The following is a 14126-nucleotide window of genomic DNA, read 5'->3' on the forward strand; positions in this document are numbered from 1 at the left end:
TTAAAAACTATGATTAAAACCACGAACTACAATGAAAAACTACAACTTCTGCTACTACTTCTGCTACTACTTCTACTATAGCTTTGACCTAGATCCTCCCAAATTAACACTATGCCTCATATATACCCACCTATAGTTGACATCAAAGCTATGCATAGTACATACTGTAACACCAAACTCCATTTCCCTCAATCCTCCCTCCCTCCTTCATTCATCCATTTATCCATCCATCCCTTCACCATCAACTCACTCACCTAACAATAAAAATCCCACCCCACCCCTTCCTAGGTTATTGATACACCACAACTAAAACGCAGCAATTCAATAGCTTGCAAAAACCATCCTGTCGTGTACCCATATGCATCTAATCCACATCAAGCATCAAGCATCAAACCTGCATACAATTAATTATCAATATGTTGTGCAACACCAACCCCCAACGGACAAATAACACCACCAGTGCATACTGTAACGACCTCGCTTATGGTAACCTTATATATATGTATGTGTGTATATATGTATGCAGTGCGAAATATTCTAAATCTGGAGAAATTTAGATTGTGATTGATGGTATGCGAACTTGTAAACTTTGGCAGAAATTCAGGATAATGAATATTATTATCATCTTTGATGAATAAGTTCTTTTGTGTGTCTTTTGTAAATTGGTTGATTTGTATGTGGTTGTGGTTGGACTAGTTAATTGCAATATATATATATGCGCATGCTTGATAACTTTTTTTGCTGGATTTCTAGGAATTGAAATGTATTATGGTGAGTAGCAGTGCTAAGGTTGTGTAAGTACTTCAAATAGGTAGGTAGGTAAGATTACTAGGGATGAGCGTTGCACAAAGTCGATGCGTGGAGTCCTGATTTCCGAGGATTTTTGTGCTACTTCATTATCGTATCACGAGAGCAAACTTGCCTCCTCATAATTACTTGTAGAACAAGGAGTGTGAAGAATTCATATTAGAAGTGAGTGAGAAATTTTCAGCAGGTTTCCATTAGTGAAGATGATGAGTAGTTATTTCGAATTCTTTGTGTTTGTTACGACTACAGAATACACATAAATAAATAAGTTGATTAAACATTGAAACAAATAATATATATCCCATCAACAAAACAAAACAAATAAAATACCAATCCCCAAAACTTTTAATCTCCCAAACCCCAAGCACAAAAATCTCAACTTCCCATCAAAACTACACCCAAATAACCTTATTCGGTTGAAAAGCATCTATCGGTCTAGGATGATAAACCCTATTCGTAGCATTACCCCTCTGATTAGACTCAAACCTCATCCCACCATGTCTCACCCTCCCATAAACCGGTTCATTCCAATGGGTATGACCCCAAATCCAGACATCTCTCGAATCCAACTGCGGCATCGTCGTCTTAATCATACTATGGTCATAATTCTTCGCCTTACACCCATCAATCACATCACTACCATGCATAGAACCTGATGTAAAATCCCGCGGCTTTATCGCCGTCTGCGTGGGGTCTGATGTTCCGCTCTTGGAAGGCGGCATGTGTGTGATGATTAGTATACGCGTTAGGACTTCCTTGGGATCATTTCGTATCTTGGCTGTTTCCTGCCGTATCCATTCACAGGAAGCTCTGTGTCTTGCAGTTCGCTGGGCATTATCTTGATCGCGTGGTTCGCCACCGCCACGTCGTCTGGTCTCTGTCCATAATGTACAGCCTAGCACTACTATCTTCCCACCATTCTCTTCAATCACAAAACTTTCGTCTTCCAAAAATGTTAATTTTCCATTCATATCCGGATGCGCTGCAAATTTCCTCATCACTCCCAATGCGCCTTGAACCGTGTTCGTGTGAATAGGCCAGAAATCTCTATTCCCCGCTACGAGGAAAATACGTTTAATTTTGGGTTTAGCACACATCCTCGCGAGGAGCTTGCGATATCTGGCTTCGTGCGACGAATGAGCCCATCCGATGTCTCCAGCGAGTACCAGATAACCCACGCTGGGGGTGAAGTCAAAATTGTCGTAACTAGTTTGCTCGAGATGCAGGTCCGAAACGTAGTGGAAACCGATGTTTTGTCGGAGGGTGGGAGGCGGCACGCAGAGATTACTTCGTTTGCCGAAGACTTTCTCGATGTCGGCCGCGGTACGAGCGGCACGGGTAGTTGCAGCAGCAGCAGCAGCAGCAGCAGTAGTAGTAGGAGCAGTGGTAGCTGCAGGTAAAAGTATAGTTGTTACAGCTGCGGAAACCGATCCTAGATCAACAGACGAGGTAGTATTAATAATAGTACCTTCAAGCATGGGAGTAATCACATCTTCAATTCCTTGTGGTGGTGCGCCCTTAGGTTTTTGAGGTGGTGCCGCACTAGATCCTTTTGTTTTAGTTGCGGCTGAAGATGTTACTGTTACCGTTGCTCCCAACAGATTTACAGACTGTGTAATTTGAGTTTGAGTTTGAGATTCATCTTTTGTTTTGGTCGTTGGTAATGCGGACAATTGTTTCGCGAGATCTTTCACGTAGTCATCCACTGACGTCGCTTGGCCGGGTGAATGACCTCTTGGGTGAGTCGTTGCTGATATGGATCCGGGTATGCTTTTGGTCTTTGGGGGCACAGACGTAATAGGAATTTCCTTTTCGAGTGACTTGATGAGGTCTTTTATTACTGCTTGAACCTCAGGAGATAGAACGGTTGTGGTCGCTGGACCAAACGCCAATGCTTCCGTCTTCGACCAAGGCAACGGTGTTTGAGCTTGAGTACTCTTTGTACTAGCAGCTGTAGTCATTTCCGTCGTAACTGGTGCTCCTGATCTAGATTTCGATTTGAAAGAACGGTCAATAAGACTCTCAAGCTTTCCTGGCTTTATCCATTTATTTTTTTCTCCAATGGCGCGGGCATTTGCAATAATCTTCTCTCTTCCTTCCTTAGTATTTCTCATCTCATTGAGTGCCTCCAATTGTTTTTCAGTGGGAGGATTATAAGGTCGTGGCCCTACTCCGGCCTGTTTTCGTGCCAAATTGTGTATGAACCAGTGAACATGGCCGGTGTTGCCTTCTCCTTTATCCTTATATAATGAATTTTGGCAAAATTCCTTCTCGAACTTGTACAAAAGTTCGCCTTGTTTGCACATTTGGTACATTGATATCGCCTCCCCGGCTGAGATATTGACTTGCCGCTGTCTTTCAACTGCAAGTGACATCGCCCAGCCAATGTTTCCAGCAGCCATCGGTACTCTGAAATCTATGTTGGGAAAATCTTGGGAACGGGATGGCTGAGCTACCTTCGATTTTCTCTTTTGCGCAATTCCTCCTGAAGGTGGTCGTAGACCGCCCGTTGGGGCAAGTGGTGGCTTTTCCGGCGGTTTCACAGTTGCTCCTTCTTTCGGGATTATAGGAGCATGATCCTTCACCAACCAGGGAATCAAGGGTGTAGGTCTCAAACTTGTGAGGGGCCTCGACTGTCTTCTCTCAATGTCCGCTTCATCCGTAAACGGTTTTCCTTTCCCCATATTCTTTAGCGCCATTTGTCGACTACGAGTATAATCGAGGACGAATCCAGAAGGTTCTGTTCCATGTCGCTTGACTCTTTTGGGTCTGTTTTGGTTGAATGGTTCTTGGTCTTCGAGTGATAGTATGTCAATGTTTATTGCAGGACTGGGATCCCATGTGCGCGTTTTGCGCTTTTGGGGTCCGATTTTTGTGGAGCTCATGTTGATGGTTGGGGCTGTAATGAATATATTTTGCTTATACTGATAATAGCCACGAGGGTAGGGGTTCTATATAGAATGTGCAGTTCAATTGGCATTTATTGATGTTGATGGACTAAGTCAACATTTCAGGGGGTTGAGATTTGAGATAGGTAAAATAAATAAGCTGTGATATTCATGAAAGTCTTCATGGATGGTTTTCCTTGAGATTTGATAATTGGTGCCGGAAAGGGAATAAGGACTCTTTATCTGATGTTGTTCAAAACCAACGCGGTAGGGAGAACTTGGGAATAGGAGAATATTCTTTGTTGGAATAGACAAACAATTGATCCGTGAAGAGAATGTGGCCTACCTTTATGTTCTGTATAGAGGGAAGATGATACTGCAAAAAATCTTTTGCTAGGAGTGATTGCTTAAAGTAATTCTTTGTACGAATAGCTTCAACAAGCATCAGGGCCAACCGAGAGCACTTGCATCTCATAACCTTATTTCAACTGATTATTTCATCCATCAACTAGATCATCTAGAATTTCGCTAATGTGGCATCTCACATTGTTCCATTCTCTAGAAGAAATTGAATTCATATCCTAACATAGCACACACCCACCCACCCACCAAAGCACTTCCCACCCTTCCAATCCTTCCAATACACATTCATCCACGCCACCCACCCAACTCCGTATACCCATCTACCTCTAACCTCCCAGATAAAACCAATTCGTATTGCATTTCACTAAAACGAATTCCGATAATCTTATCAGATATTTAACGAGACGTTCTTTAATTTTCCATTGATTTGGTTATGAGACTTGTCCTTTGATCATTTAATCATGCCAGAAATCTACTGCTCGGGTGATTTACCTTACTCCTGTAGGAAGCTCAACTAAGAGTGATGAATCGCATCATTGAAAGTTTTTCACAGGTACTACCCATGGAGTAATATACAGAGCACTTCAAAAACATATAAACTTCCCACCTTCACATTCACACTTCACACCTTTTAAAAAAATCCTTGTCTTTATGGTATTTAATTGCATGTGGATATCATCAACTAGATAGCTAGCTAGCTTGCTATTTTGCGCTACAATGCAATCTATGCTTCACAAGATCTTAGCCTAACTCTAGGATCTCGTTATTCCCACCCATCCATCCATTTATTTGTATTGAATGGGTCCATCTTTGACGCCAAAGGAAATTTCCCAGTTCAGTTCATTCATAGACATATCAAATCATCTCTTTTGATTGATAAATAAGAGTCAAATTCCGTCAAAGAAACTGCGCTCTCAGCCGCGAAAGTCTCTTCTCTCTTCGTCACTCCGATAGTTTGGAAGAGCTCACTAGCACATCTTATACTCAGCACCGCCTTCGGCCTGTCTTAATGGGTCTGTAGTCTCCAACTTGTATTGAATCTTAACATCCAAATCTCTTGGGTTCTTCTCGTTTGGCTTGTTGTCCAATCGACCGACAATTTGCTCTCCTTGCTCAACAGTCAAAACTTCTCTCAAGTAGAATACAGTTTGTTTCCAGTGAGTATATTTAGTATGAGGACCAGTACTGAATCTAATAGGTTTGTGACAGGCCGTGAAATCGATATCAAACCATGCGATAAGAGCATGGACGAAATCGTTGCGACGGACATCGAGTTTAAAGGAAGTGGAGAAAGCGAGATCCTCCTTAGTGCATGTGTAAAGATCGAGGGTGAGGACTGCAGTGGGGTCGGTAACAACGGCCTTGATCTCGACTGTATCAACAAGAGGTTCTGTGAGAGCGGTAGCTTTGAGAGGAGAGTAATCGAATCCGTAAACATTATCCCAGACTTTCATAGGTTAGTACGCGAAATTTTAAGAATTTTATTCGCCATGTGGGGAGCCCAATAAAAAAAACTTACATCCGATCTTCTCATCCTTATATTCGCCATCCTCAATACCAGCCATGAAGATAGTAGCCTTATCTGGGAAAATCAGACCATTTGGCGCAAGGTACTTGTCTCTAGCATAGAGAACGGTGTCCAACATGGATTCATAGAGTAAGAAATAACCCATCCATTCCGAGATGATGATATCGACTTTTGGGAATGGGAGTTCAACCTCCTCCATCTTCCCCTGAAGTAATGTAATCTTATCGGACATGCCGTTGACTGCGACAATCTCACGAGCCTTCTCGATAATTGTGGACATGTCGACGCCGATAACGTGTTTTGCACCGGCCTTGACAGCGAACCTTTAACCGCATCAGTTTCAGGTGTTTTGAGATGCTCGAGAGAGAATACATACATGCTGAGAATGGAGGTACCGCATCCTACATCGAGTACAATCTTGTCCTTGAAAAGATGCTTGTTTTGCACAATGGCATTCATATATGATCGAGTACGAACTTCATCTTTCTAATTCGATTGTTAGCAGGCGGGGTAAAGAAAGTTTGGGGAAGCAGTTTTTTTTTGCCTGCTTATAGATTACATACCAACATCTCTTCATGGATACCTTTATATATTGATTAGCATTTGCATTGATATATCATAGAACCGCGTTGCATACCATGATGATTGTAACTATTTTGCAGATTAATATAAATGATCCTTATCGTCGAGAAGTAGAAAAAGGCTCGATAGTATTTACCTGTTGAAGTAGTGAGCCTCAGAATGCTCCAATCCCTTCATTGGGTCCTCAGCCATGATTATGATTGTGCTTGAAGAAAGCACAGAAGATGATAAAAAGAGAGAGAGAGAGGAAGGGATAATGTAAGGTGGTGGTAGAGAGAAGAGAAAAGTAAAATAAAATGATTGCAGCTGTATTTGAGAGATATTTCAACCTTGATAAAATGCCCCAATACCTAGTCAGGGATTTTTTTCTCACAAGCGGCCGAGATTCTGCCACCGCCTTCCCTTAATGGTTTGGGGATTATTTACACCAAAAGGTGGAACAACATTATGAATCCATCTTACATGCCTAGGTAGTAGGTAGGGACAACATCGATACAGAGTACTTTAAAGTCTATTCTGGGCTTCTGGCTCGGGTTACACTAACTGCTAGGAAAGAACGGAAAATCGGGGCTTCAAAGATTCTCAAGTTACCAATCCTAGAACCCTTCTCTTGCATTTGAATATATTCTAGTCCAGCTAATTACCTACCTAGTGTTAAAAGGAATAGAAGTTACCGGTACTAATCACGTGTCGTGATTAGTAATACGGTTACCTAAACAGGCTAGATTAGACGAACCATAAGCAGGCATATTGGTCCCCTCCGAGGATACCAAGAGGAGATCTTAATATGCCTACAGACGTAGTAATATAGTCAATATAGAGGCCTCTTCCACCCAATCTTTTAATACCTAGTAGGTATAGAATGTTTACTTGCATCTTAAACATCTCACAACATCAAAGCTAATGGAGATCGCTCACAATATAAATTCTTCATTCTTCAAATTTTTTATATAATATATATTTTAATTGAGCAATGATGTAAGACAGTTTCGAAGGAAAGTCAATCACCTTCGATTACCTAACTCCTCTTCTTCAAAGAAAAGATTCCAACGATCAAATTTTATTCGCTAATGAGTCTGTAATTGGCTTAGCGTATTCGTACCCCACCAACGAGAAAGTGAAAGTTCTTGAAGCAAACCACTACGCCAAAACAACACAAATCCCATTTCTCTTTTTTGAATCTTTCGCATCCTTCCACCAAGCAACACCCAACTCAACTACCCAACCCAAACGTCGCCATCAATCAAATATTTCAACCAATCTTTTTCATCTAGCAATTGCTACTATCACGTGTAGTAATAGGAGTCTTAAACATTTTCTTCGCGACAGCGAGAATTAATTCGGTCTGGCTGGGGAAAATAGTGATATCGCGGGGTAGAAGGGTAGATTACAGTTCCCTCCCACAATTTTCAATTCTTCAATTTTTCAAAATTCTTCATCACAATGCCTTCGCGACCAAAACCACCGCCAGCGAGGCCCAATCCCTTGAGGAACATGAAGCCAATCAAAGCTCCTATTGCGCTCTCTCGAAAAGCTGCCATGGGTACCGCCAGAGCAAAACCAAGACCCGCCTGTCCAAATCCACAATGTAGTAAACCTCAGATCGAAGACGGTGTATGTCATAACTGTGGTACCGTGGTTGATGATTCAAATATTGTCGCCGAGATTCAATTCGGAGAAAGTAGTAGTGGTGCTGCTGTGGTTCAAGGCAGTCATGTTGGCGCGGATCAGGGAGGTGCACAAACTCTGGGTCCTGCCTTTAGAAGAGCTGGTGGTGGTGAAAGTAATAAGGAGAATACTCTTCGCGAGGGTCAGTGCTGACGAGACCCCTATTTCCACAATTCGAAGTTAATTGTCTATAGGAAAGCGTATCATGCAAGCTTTAGCAAATCAACTTGGAATCTCGGAAAATGTGGTCGGTGTTGGTCATCAAATCTTTAAACTTGCATCGATGAACAATTTCATTCAAGGTCGAAGAACGGATCTTGTTGCAGCTGTTTGTTTATACAGTGCCTGCAGAAAGGAGAAACCATGCAGGGTGATGCTTATAGATTTTGCCGACAAGTCACAGGTATACTTTAATCTTTAGCACATTCTTGGAATCGTTACTCACATTTATAGGTGAATGTTTTTACACTCGGTCGATATTTCAAAGCCCTTCACAAACAAATTTCATTGGCTACGGATGGCATTTTACCTGTCCTTCCGGAAGACTTAATTTGGAAATTCGCTTCGAAGCTCGAATTCTACGAACAAACCGAAAAGGTAGCCGATGATGCAATCCGTATGGTTCGAAGAATGAGTTTGGATTGGATGGTCATGGGAAGAAGACCTTCTGGTGTTTGTGGTGCTTGTTTAATCCTTGCAGCACGAATGAATAATTTTCGTCGAACAGTCACCGAAGTCGTCTATGTCGTCAAAGTCACAACAGCAACTATTCAAAAGCGTTTGGAAGAATTTAAAAGAACGCCAAGTAGTGCTCTTACAGTTGAAGAGTTTCTCAACAACGAGTTCTTAGAGTCGGCCCACGATCCCCCTTCCTTTTACAGAAAGTCCGAGGCATACCTCAAAGAGATGGAGGAGAAAAACAAGAAACGTAAGCGCAAGGGTAAGGGTAAGGACAGCGCGATTGAGAACGGAGTCGACGAAGGGGAGATAGGGGAGGGAAATGGTGAGAGCAATAAGAGACAAAAATCTACATCTGGGACTCCTATGCTACCAGCAGAAGTTCGACGCGATGCAGACGGATTTGTTATTTCCGCCATTCCTTCCCCAAAGGACCAAAACATTGATCCTCGACTTTTGGATGATGCCATTGAAGATGAATCAGGCACCTCATTTAACAGACTTGTCGCAGAATTTGGTGATGTTGAACCCGCTGACGAGGAAGCCGCGAAGGAACTCGAAGAACACGCAGGCGCACCCAAGAGAGGACCCGGTCGTCCACGAAATGATGAACCTCCTCTCGAAATGCCAGAGGAATGGCTCGCAGTAGAAGATGAATTGGAGCAACAAATCACAGAAATGGTTTCTGATCCACATACCCAGGAGCATGCCATTAGTTTCGCAAAGGCTCAAAAGAAAGCACACTATCACCTTCTTCTAGCTGAAGCTTTGCACCCTCAGAAACACGTCAGCATGGATACTCACATTGGTGAGGACGAATTTGCCGATGACGAAGAAGTCATAAACTGCGTACTACCTGATGCTGAAGTCGCTAAGAAAGAACAAATTTGGCTTAATGCAAATAAAGATTGGCTTCGCAAACAACAACAAAAGGATTTCGAGAAGAGAAAAGCAGCTATGGGTCCACCAAAAGTTACCAGACAGAGGAAGAAGAAGCCAAGAATTGGAGAAGGTCAAACTAGCGTAGCTAGTACACCAGCAGAAGCAGCTGTCAATGCGATGAAGGAGAGAAGTTGGAGTAAAAAGATCAACTATGAAGCTATAAGAGATATCTTTAAGACTGTGGGAACTAGATCTGGTCCTGGTAGTGTTGCTACGAGTAAAGTTACAAGTAGAGCTGGATCCACGGCTCCTGGCTCGGTGGCAGGTAGTGTTGCTGATGGTGGCGAGGGAATAATCGAAGAGGTTGATGAAGATGATGATGTGGGTGAGCAAGGCGAGGCAGCTGGTGATGATTGGCGAGGAGATGTCAATGGAGAAGGCTACGATGACGAGGATGATTATGATGAAGACGACGCTATAGGTATGGGTGATATTGATGAGGATGAGTTGTATGGTTGAGTGTTCTCCGTAACACAGATTTTCGAAGTCATCGGGAAGTGGGGTGGAGGTTATAACTTTTGTGGCATGGAGGACGATGAATGGGGAGACTTTTGCACATATTCATGCATGGATGGAGTTATCTGGGTGGTCACTGCATAGCACAGGAGTTTCACAAACCGTTCGCCAATCAGCGATGGGACGTCGTGTAGATAGATACCTACGTTGACAATATTTTCGGATACTTTCTGTTTAGAACTCGATAGCTGAAGCTTAAGAAAAGAAAATAAATAATTTAACCAACAAAAAGAAAAATGAGAACTTGGCCCTAAGTAGCAGCATGAGACCGTACTAGGCAAGTAGGTAGATATTTAGCTTGAGCTCGAGCAGCTTGGGAAGGCTGGTTGTAAATGTGATGAAAAGAGCTTGTGTAGATCATTCGAACATATGTCCCTTCCCGAACGTGTGAATGATGCATTGATCATATCATCGGGATGTCAAATAGGAATATACGTGATACTTGTTACATCTCGTCCCTCCATTCCCCACTACGTACAACTTGGTGTAGTTCCTCATGCTTAGTCATCACTTCTCTTCCTCCAGCAAATTTTCATAACGCCATTTTATGCTCAAATTATGCAGCCGAAAGCAAAAGCGGTGAACCTTACATTAATAAATTGAATAAAGTTCAGCCCCTCAATTATGTCCAACGCATAGAAACGCATAGACAAATCTCTCAACGGGTACGTGAATACTTATCAGGTAATAAATAAGAAAAGGAGGGACCCAAACTGGATAATTATATTGGGATTTTACAATCTTCCTATTCTCTTCCTCTCTCCCCAAGTCTTTCCCTCTTTCACAGATCTTTGTTTTCTCTCCTCAAATCTTCAAACATGGACGCCAAAATTCTCGAAGCTTCAAATAATCACCCAAAACCCGTCGATCGGGTCTTTCAATATGGCACTGCGGGGTTTCGTATGAAGGCCACTCTTCTCGACTCAGTCGTCTTCCGCGTTGGTCTTGTGGCTGCTCTTCGATCGCGCAAGTTGGGTGGTCAAACGATCGGTGTTATGATCACCGCGTCGCACAATCCACCCGAGGATAATGGTGTCAAGTTAGTTGATCCGATGGGCGAGATGTTGGAGAATAGTTGGGAGGCATATAGTACACAACTGGCGAATGCGAAGGATGAGGATGTGGTGGAAGTTTATCGCAAGTTGGAGAAGGATTTGAAAATCAACCCGGAAACTCCTGCAAGAGTTATTTATGCTAGGGATACGAGACCTTCAGGCCCGAAATTGGTGGCGGCTTTGGTTGATGCTCTCGAGGCTACCGGAACAGATTATACGGATTACAAGTTGCTTACGACGCCTCAATTACATTATTTGACTAGATGTACGAATACGGAGGGAACACCACAAGCGTATGGCGATGTCAGTGAAGTTGGATACTATGAGAAGTTGGCAAAGGCTTTTGAGAGAGCTATGAAGGGCAAAAAGGCTGTTGGGTCGGTCACTGTTGATTGTGCCAATGGTGTTGGAGGTCCTAAATTGCATGAATTGATTAAGTATCTGCCAAAGGGTATTCTCGATATTAAGGTCGTCAACGACGATGTTTTGAAAGCAGAGAATTTAAACCATGAGGTTAGTAATTTTTATACTGTTTGATTTAATCACTAATGTTTTTTTTACAGTGCGGTGCCGATTTTGTCAAAACCAAACAACGAGCTCCTCCTTCATCAAAAGCCGGAAACAATGATCGATGCTGTTCATTAGATGGAGATGCCGACAGAATTATCTACTACTTCAATGATCCAGATCATGGATTCCGTCTATTGGATGGTGATAGGATTGCTACACTCGCCGCTTCATTCATCGGTGATCTTGCTAGAGAAGCTGGACTTGCAGATGAATTGAGAATTGGTGTTGTACAGACTGCATATGCCAATGGTGCTAGTACCAAGTATGTTGAGAAAACATTGAGGCTTCCCGTGGTTTGCACTCCTACTGGTGTAAAATGGTTACATCATGCAGCCACCAAGTTCGATGTCGGTGTTTATTTCGAAGCAAATGGCCATGGAACTGTCGTTTTCTCACAACAAGCCTTGAAAGCATTTGCTAGCACGGAACCGGAATCTCCTGCTCAAGCAAGCGCTTTGGAAGCTCTTCGTGCCCTCACCGATCTCATCAATCAAACAGTCGGAGATGCACTCTCGGATATGTTACTCGTTGAAACAATTCTCGCCCACAAGTCTTGGACACCAAAAGAATGGGATCTTACCTACATTGATCTACCCAATCGTCTCGTCCGAGTTGAAGTTGCTGATCGAAACTTATTCAAGACAACGGATGCTGAGAGAAAACTCGTTGAACCACAAGGCACACAAGCACAAATTGATGCATTAGTTGCTAAATTTAAGGACGGTAGAAGTTTCGCTAGAGCCAGTGGGACTGAAGATGCTTTGAGAGTATATGCAGAAGCTGCTACGAGAAGTGAAGCTGATGATTTGGCTACCAAGGTAGCATCCTTGTGTAGGGTTGAGGGAAGCATCAAAGGTTAGATGTAGTTGTGAGTGAGGGAATAGTGAGTGGGGGAGTGAGTGGAAAGTTATGAATCACGAATATGCAGCGCATACGAATACCAAAAAATGGAGTTGAGATGATTCATGGAGAATACCCATGATTGACATAAACGATAACATAGCATTTATCACATTTGATTTTTGATTAACAGAGTTAATTATATTATCTTATTTCTACGTATTTTGACATTCCTGCTGGTGTATCTACTACTGATAATCCCCTGTTGATTACCTACTCGAGTACCTATTAATACCTACGTACTTGATTATTTTGCGGAGACCCGGAGAATTTGTAGATCTACAGCTTATTATGTGGGGTAAGACCTTGCATCCCACCTCACAGCTGTACCATACCCATTGCAGCTTCAAACATCAATGATGTCAAGACTTAGCCGCTTCTAAAGACAACTAACTACATCATAATGGATTGATTAAGCGTCCATACTATCTATACGTTCCATACTAAGTAGTGCGTAGTAAGTAGGTATCAAGTAAATATCCAAGTTTATAGATAATAGATATAGATCCTGTTTTCTTTCCTTCTTTTGTCCTATCTTCTTGCACTTACTTCTTCTTTCTACCTGCAATGCGCTTTTCACTCTTCTCTCTCACACTAAAACTAACTTTGATTTCTACGGGGTTTTTAAAGAGTAAGAGTAAGAATACAAATAAGACTACGGGATTATCATTAGTTAAATATTTCTCGGTATCCTCATCCTCAAGCCAAAAACCTTTTTCATCGTTATATAAATATAAACACATTCCCATTTTAAATCCAATCCAAAATTTACCTCAATTCCAAATACAAAATCAAACTCGAACTCTAAATTCAAATTCAAATATCAAAATGTCAACACCAGCAGAAAATAAATCTTATTCTACTACTGCTACTTCAGCTTCGACTTCGACTGCGAATTCGGGAAACACAGATGCGTTTAGGGAGTTGGGGATTGAGAGTACGAGGATTAATACGGTGGAGGGGGTTAATTTGAGTGAGAAGCAGAAGGTCGTTGTGGGGAGTGTTTTGGATGTATGATTGTGATTCCTTTTTTTCCTGCTACTGAATATCATCTCATTTATTTATCACTTCCCTCCTATCCCATCCCAAAACCAAACATCCACAAAACCAAAACCTCACTAACACCCCCCTCCCCACTAGCTCTTTGCCGGTCGTCCCTCCCTCCCCAAACTCTCCCTTTGGACCGAAACCGCCATCTTCGAAGACCCCATCACTAAAGCCGAAGGCCGCAAACAATACGCCGCCCAATGGTACGGTCTCCAAAGCGCCTTTAGCCGCATTGAACAAATCTCGCACTGCGTAACTAAGGCGGGTAATCCTATCGAAATGGATTTGCATTCGAGGTATGTGGTTAAGGGGGTGGGTTTTGAACAGGTTATTAAGAGTAAGGTAAGTATTTATACGACTGGAGGGGATGGGAAGGAACCGCTTGCGAAGGAGGAAATGGGCATTTTGAAGGTGGTGGATGCTTGGAATGGGGAGGCGCCGGGAGAGGGGGTGTTTGTTAAGGTTTGTTTTTCTTTTTTCCTTTTTTCTTGTTTTTTTGGGGTGAGGGGGGAGATGTGTGTTTGGGATTAATGTCTTTTACTAATGTTACTTTCAGGCAATGAGAAATCTTAATAGTGTTGT

General features: G+C 42.4%; 5 protein-coding genes across 5 annotated transcripts; 3 read left to right on the forward strand and 2 right to left on the reverse strand.

Moving 5' to 3' along the window:
- Nucleotides 1–1199: 1199 nt before the first annotated feature.
- SS1G_01579 (predicted protein) lies at nt 1200–3692 on the reverse strand (the record flags this gene model as incomplete). Its single annotated transcript, XM_001597335.1, has 1 exon — nt 1200–3692. One exon carries the CDS (start codon nt 3690–3692, stop codon nt 1200–1202), a length of 2493 nt encoding a protein of 830 aa, XP_001597385.1.
- A 1334-nt stretch (nt 3693–5026) lies between these two features.
- SS1G_01580 (conserved hypothetical protein) lies at nt 5027–6360 on the reverse strand (the record flags this gene model as incomplete). Its single annotated transcript, XM_001597336.1, has 6 exons — nt 5027–5505; nt 5578–5909; nt 5963–6072; nt 6150–6169; nt 6224–6237; nt 6305–6360. The coding sequence occupies 6 exons, from the start codon at nt 6358–6360 to the stop codon at nt 5027–5029; spliced, it is 1011 nt and encodes a 336-aa protein (XP_001597386.1).
- A 1251-nt stretch (nt 6361–7611) lies between these two features.
- On the forward strand, nt 7612–9915 carry SS1G_01581 (hypothetical protein; the record flags this gene model as incomplete). The annotated part of the gene is made up of 3 exons (XM_001597337.1): nt 7612–7978; nt 8031–8164; nt 8290–9915. The coding sequence occupies 3 exons, from the start codon at nt 7612–7614 to the stop codon at nt 9913–9915; spliced, it is 2127 nt and encodes a 708-aa protein (XP_001597387.1).
- An 875-nt stretch (nt 9916–10790) lies between these two features.
- Nucleotides 10791–12457, forward strand: SS1G_01582 (hypothetical protein; the record flags this gene model as incomplete). The annotated part of the gene is made up of 2 exons (XM_001597338.1): nt 10791–11540; nt 11591–12457. The coding sequence occupies 2 exons, from the start codon at nt 10791–10793 to the stop codon at nt 12455–12457; spliced, it is 1617 nt and encodes a 538-aa protein (XP_001597388.1).
- Nucleotides 12458–13325: 868 nt separating this feature from the next.
- On the forward strand, nt 13326–14117 carry SS1G_01583 (hypothetical protein; the record flags this gene model as incomplete). The annotated part of the gene is made up of 3 exons (XM_001597339.1): nt 13326–13508; nt 13638–14006; nt 14109–14117. The coding sequence occupies 3 exons, from the start codon at nt 13326–13328 to the stop codon at nt 14115–14117; spliced, it is 561 nt and encodes a 186-aa protein (XP_001597389.1).
- Between the last annotated feature and the right edge of the window lie 9 nt (nt 14118–14126).

The sequence above is a fragment of the Sclerotinia sclerotiorum genome, genomic scaffold (genome assembly GCF_000146945.2).
Source record: "Sclerotinia sclerotiorum 1980 UF-70 scaffold_2 genomic scaffold, whole genome shotgun sequence".
NCBI classification, from domain to species: domain Eukaryota; kingdom Fungi; phylum Ascomycota; class Leotiomycetes; order Helotiales; family Sclerotiniaceae; genus Sclerotinia; species Sclerotinia sclerotiorum.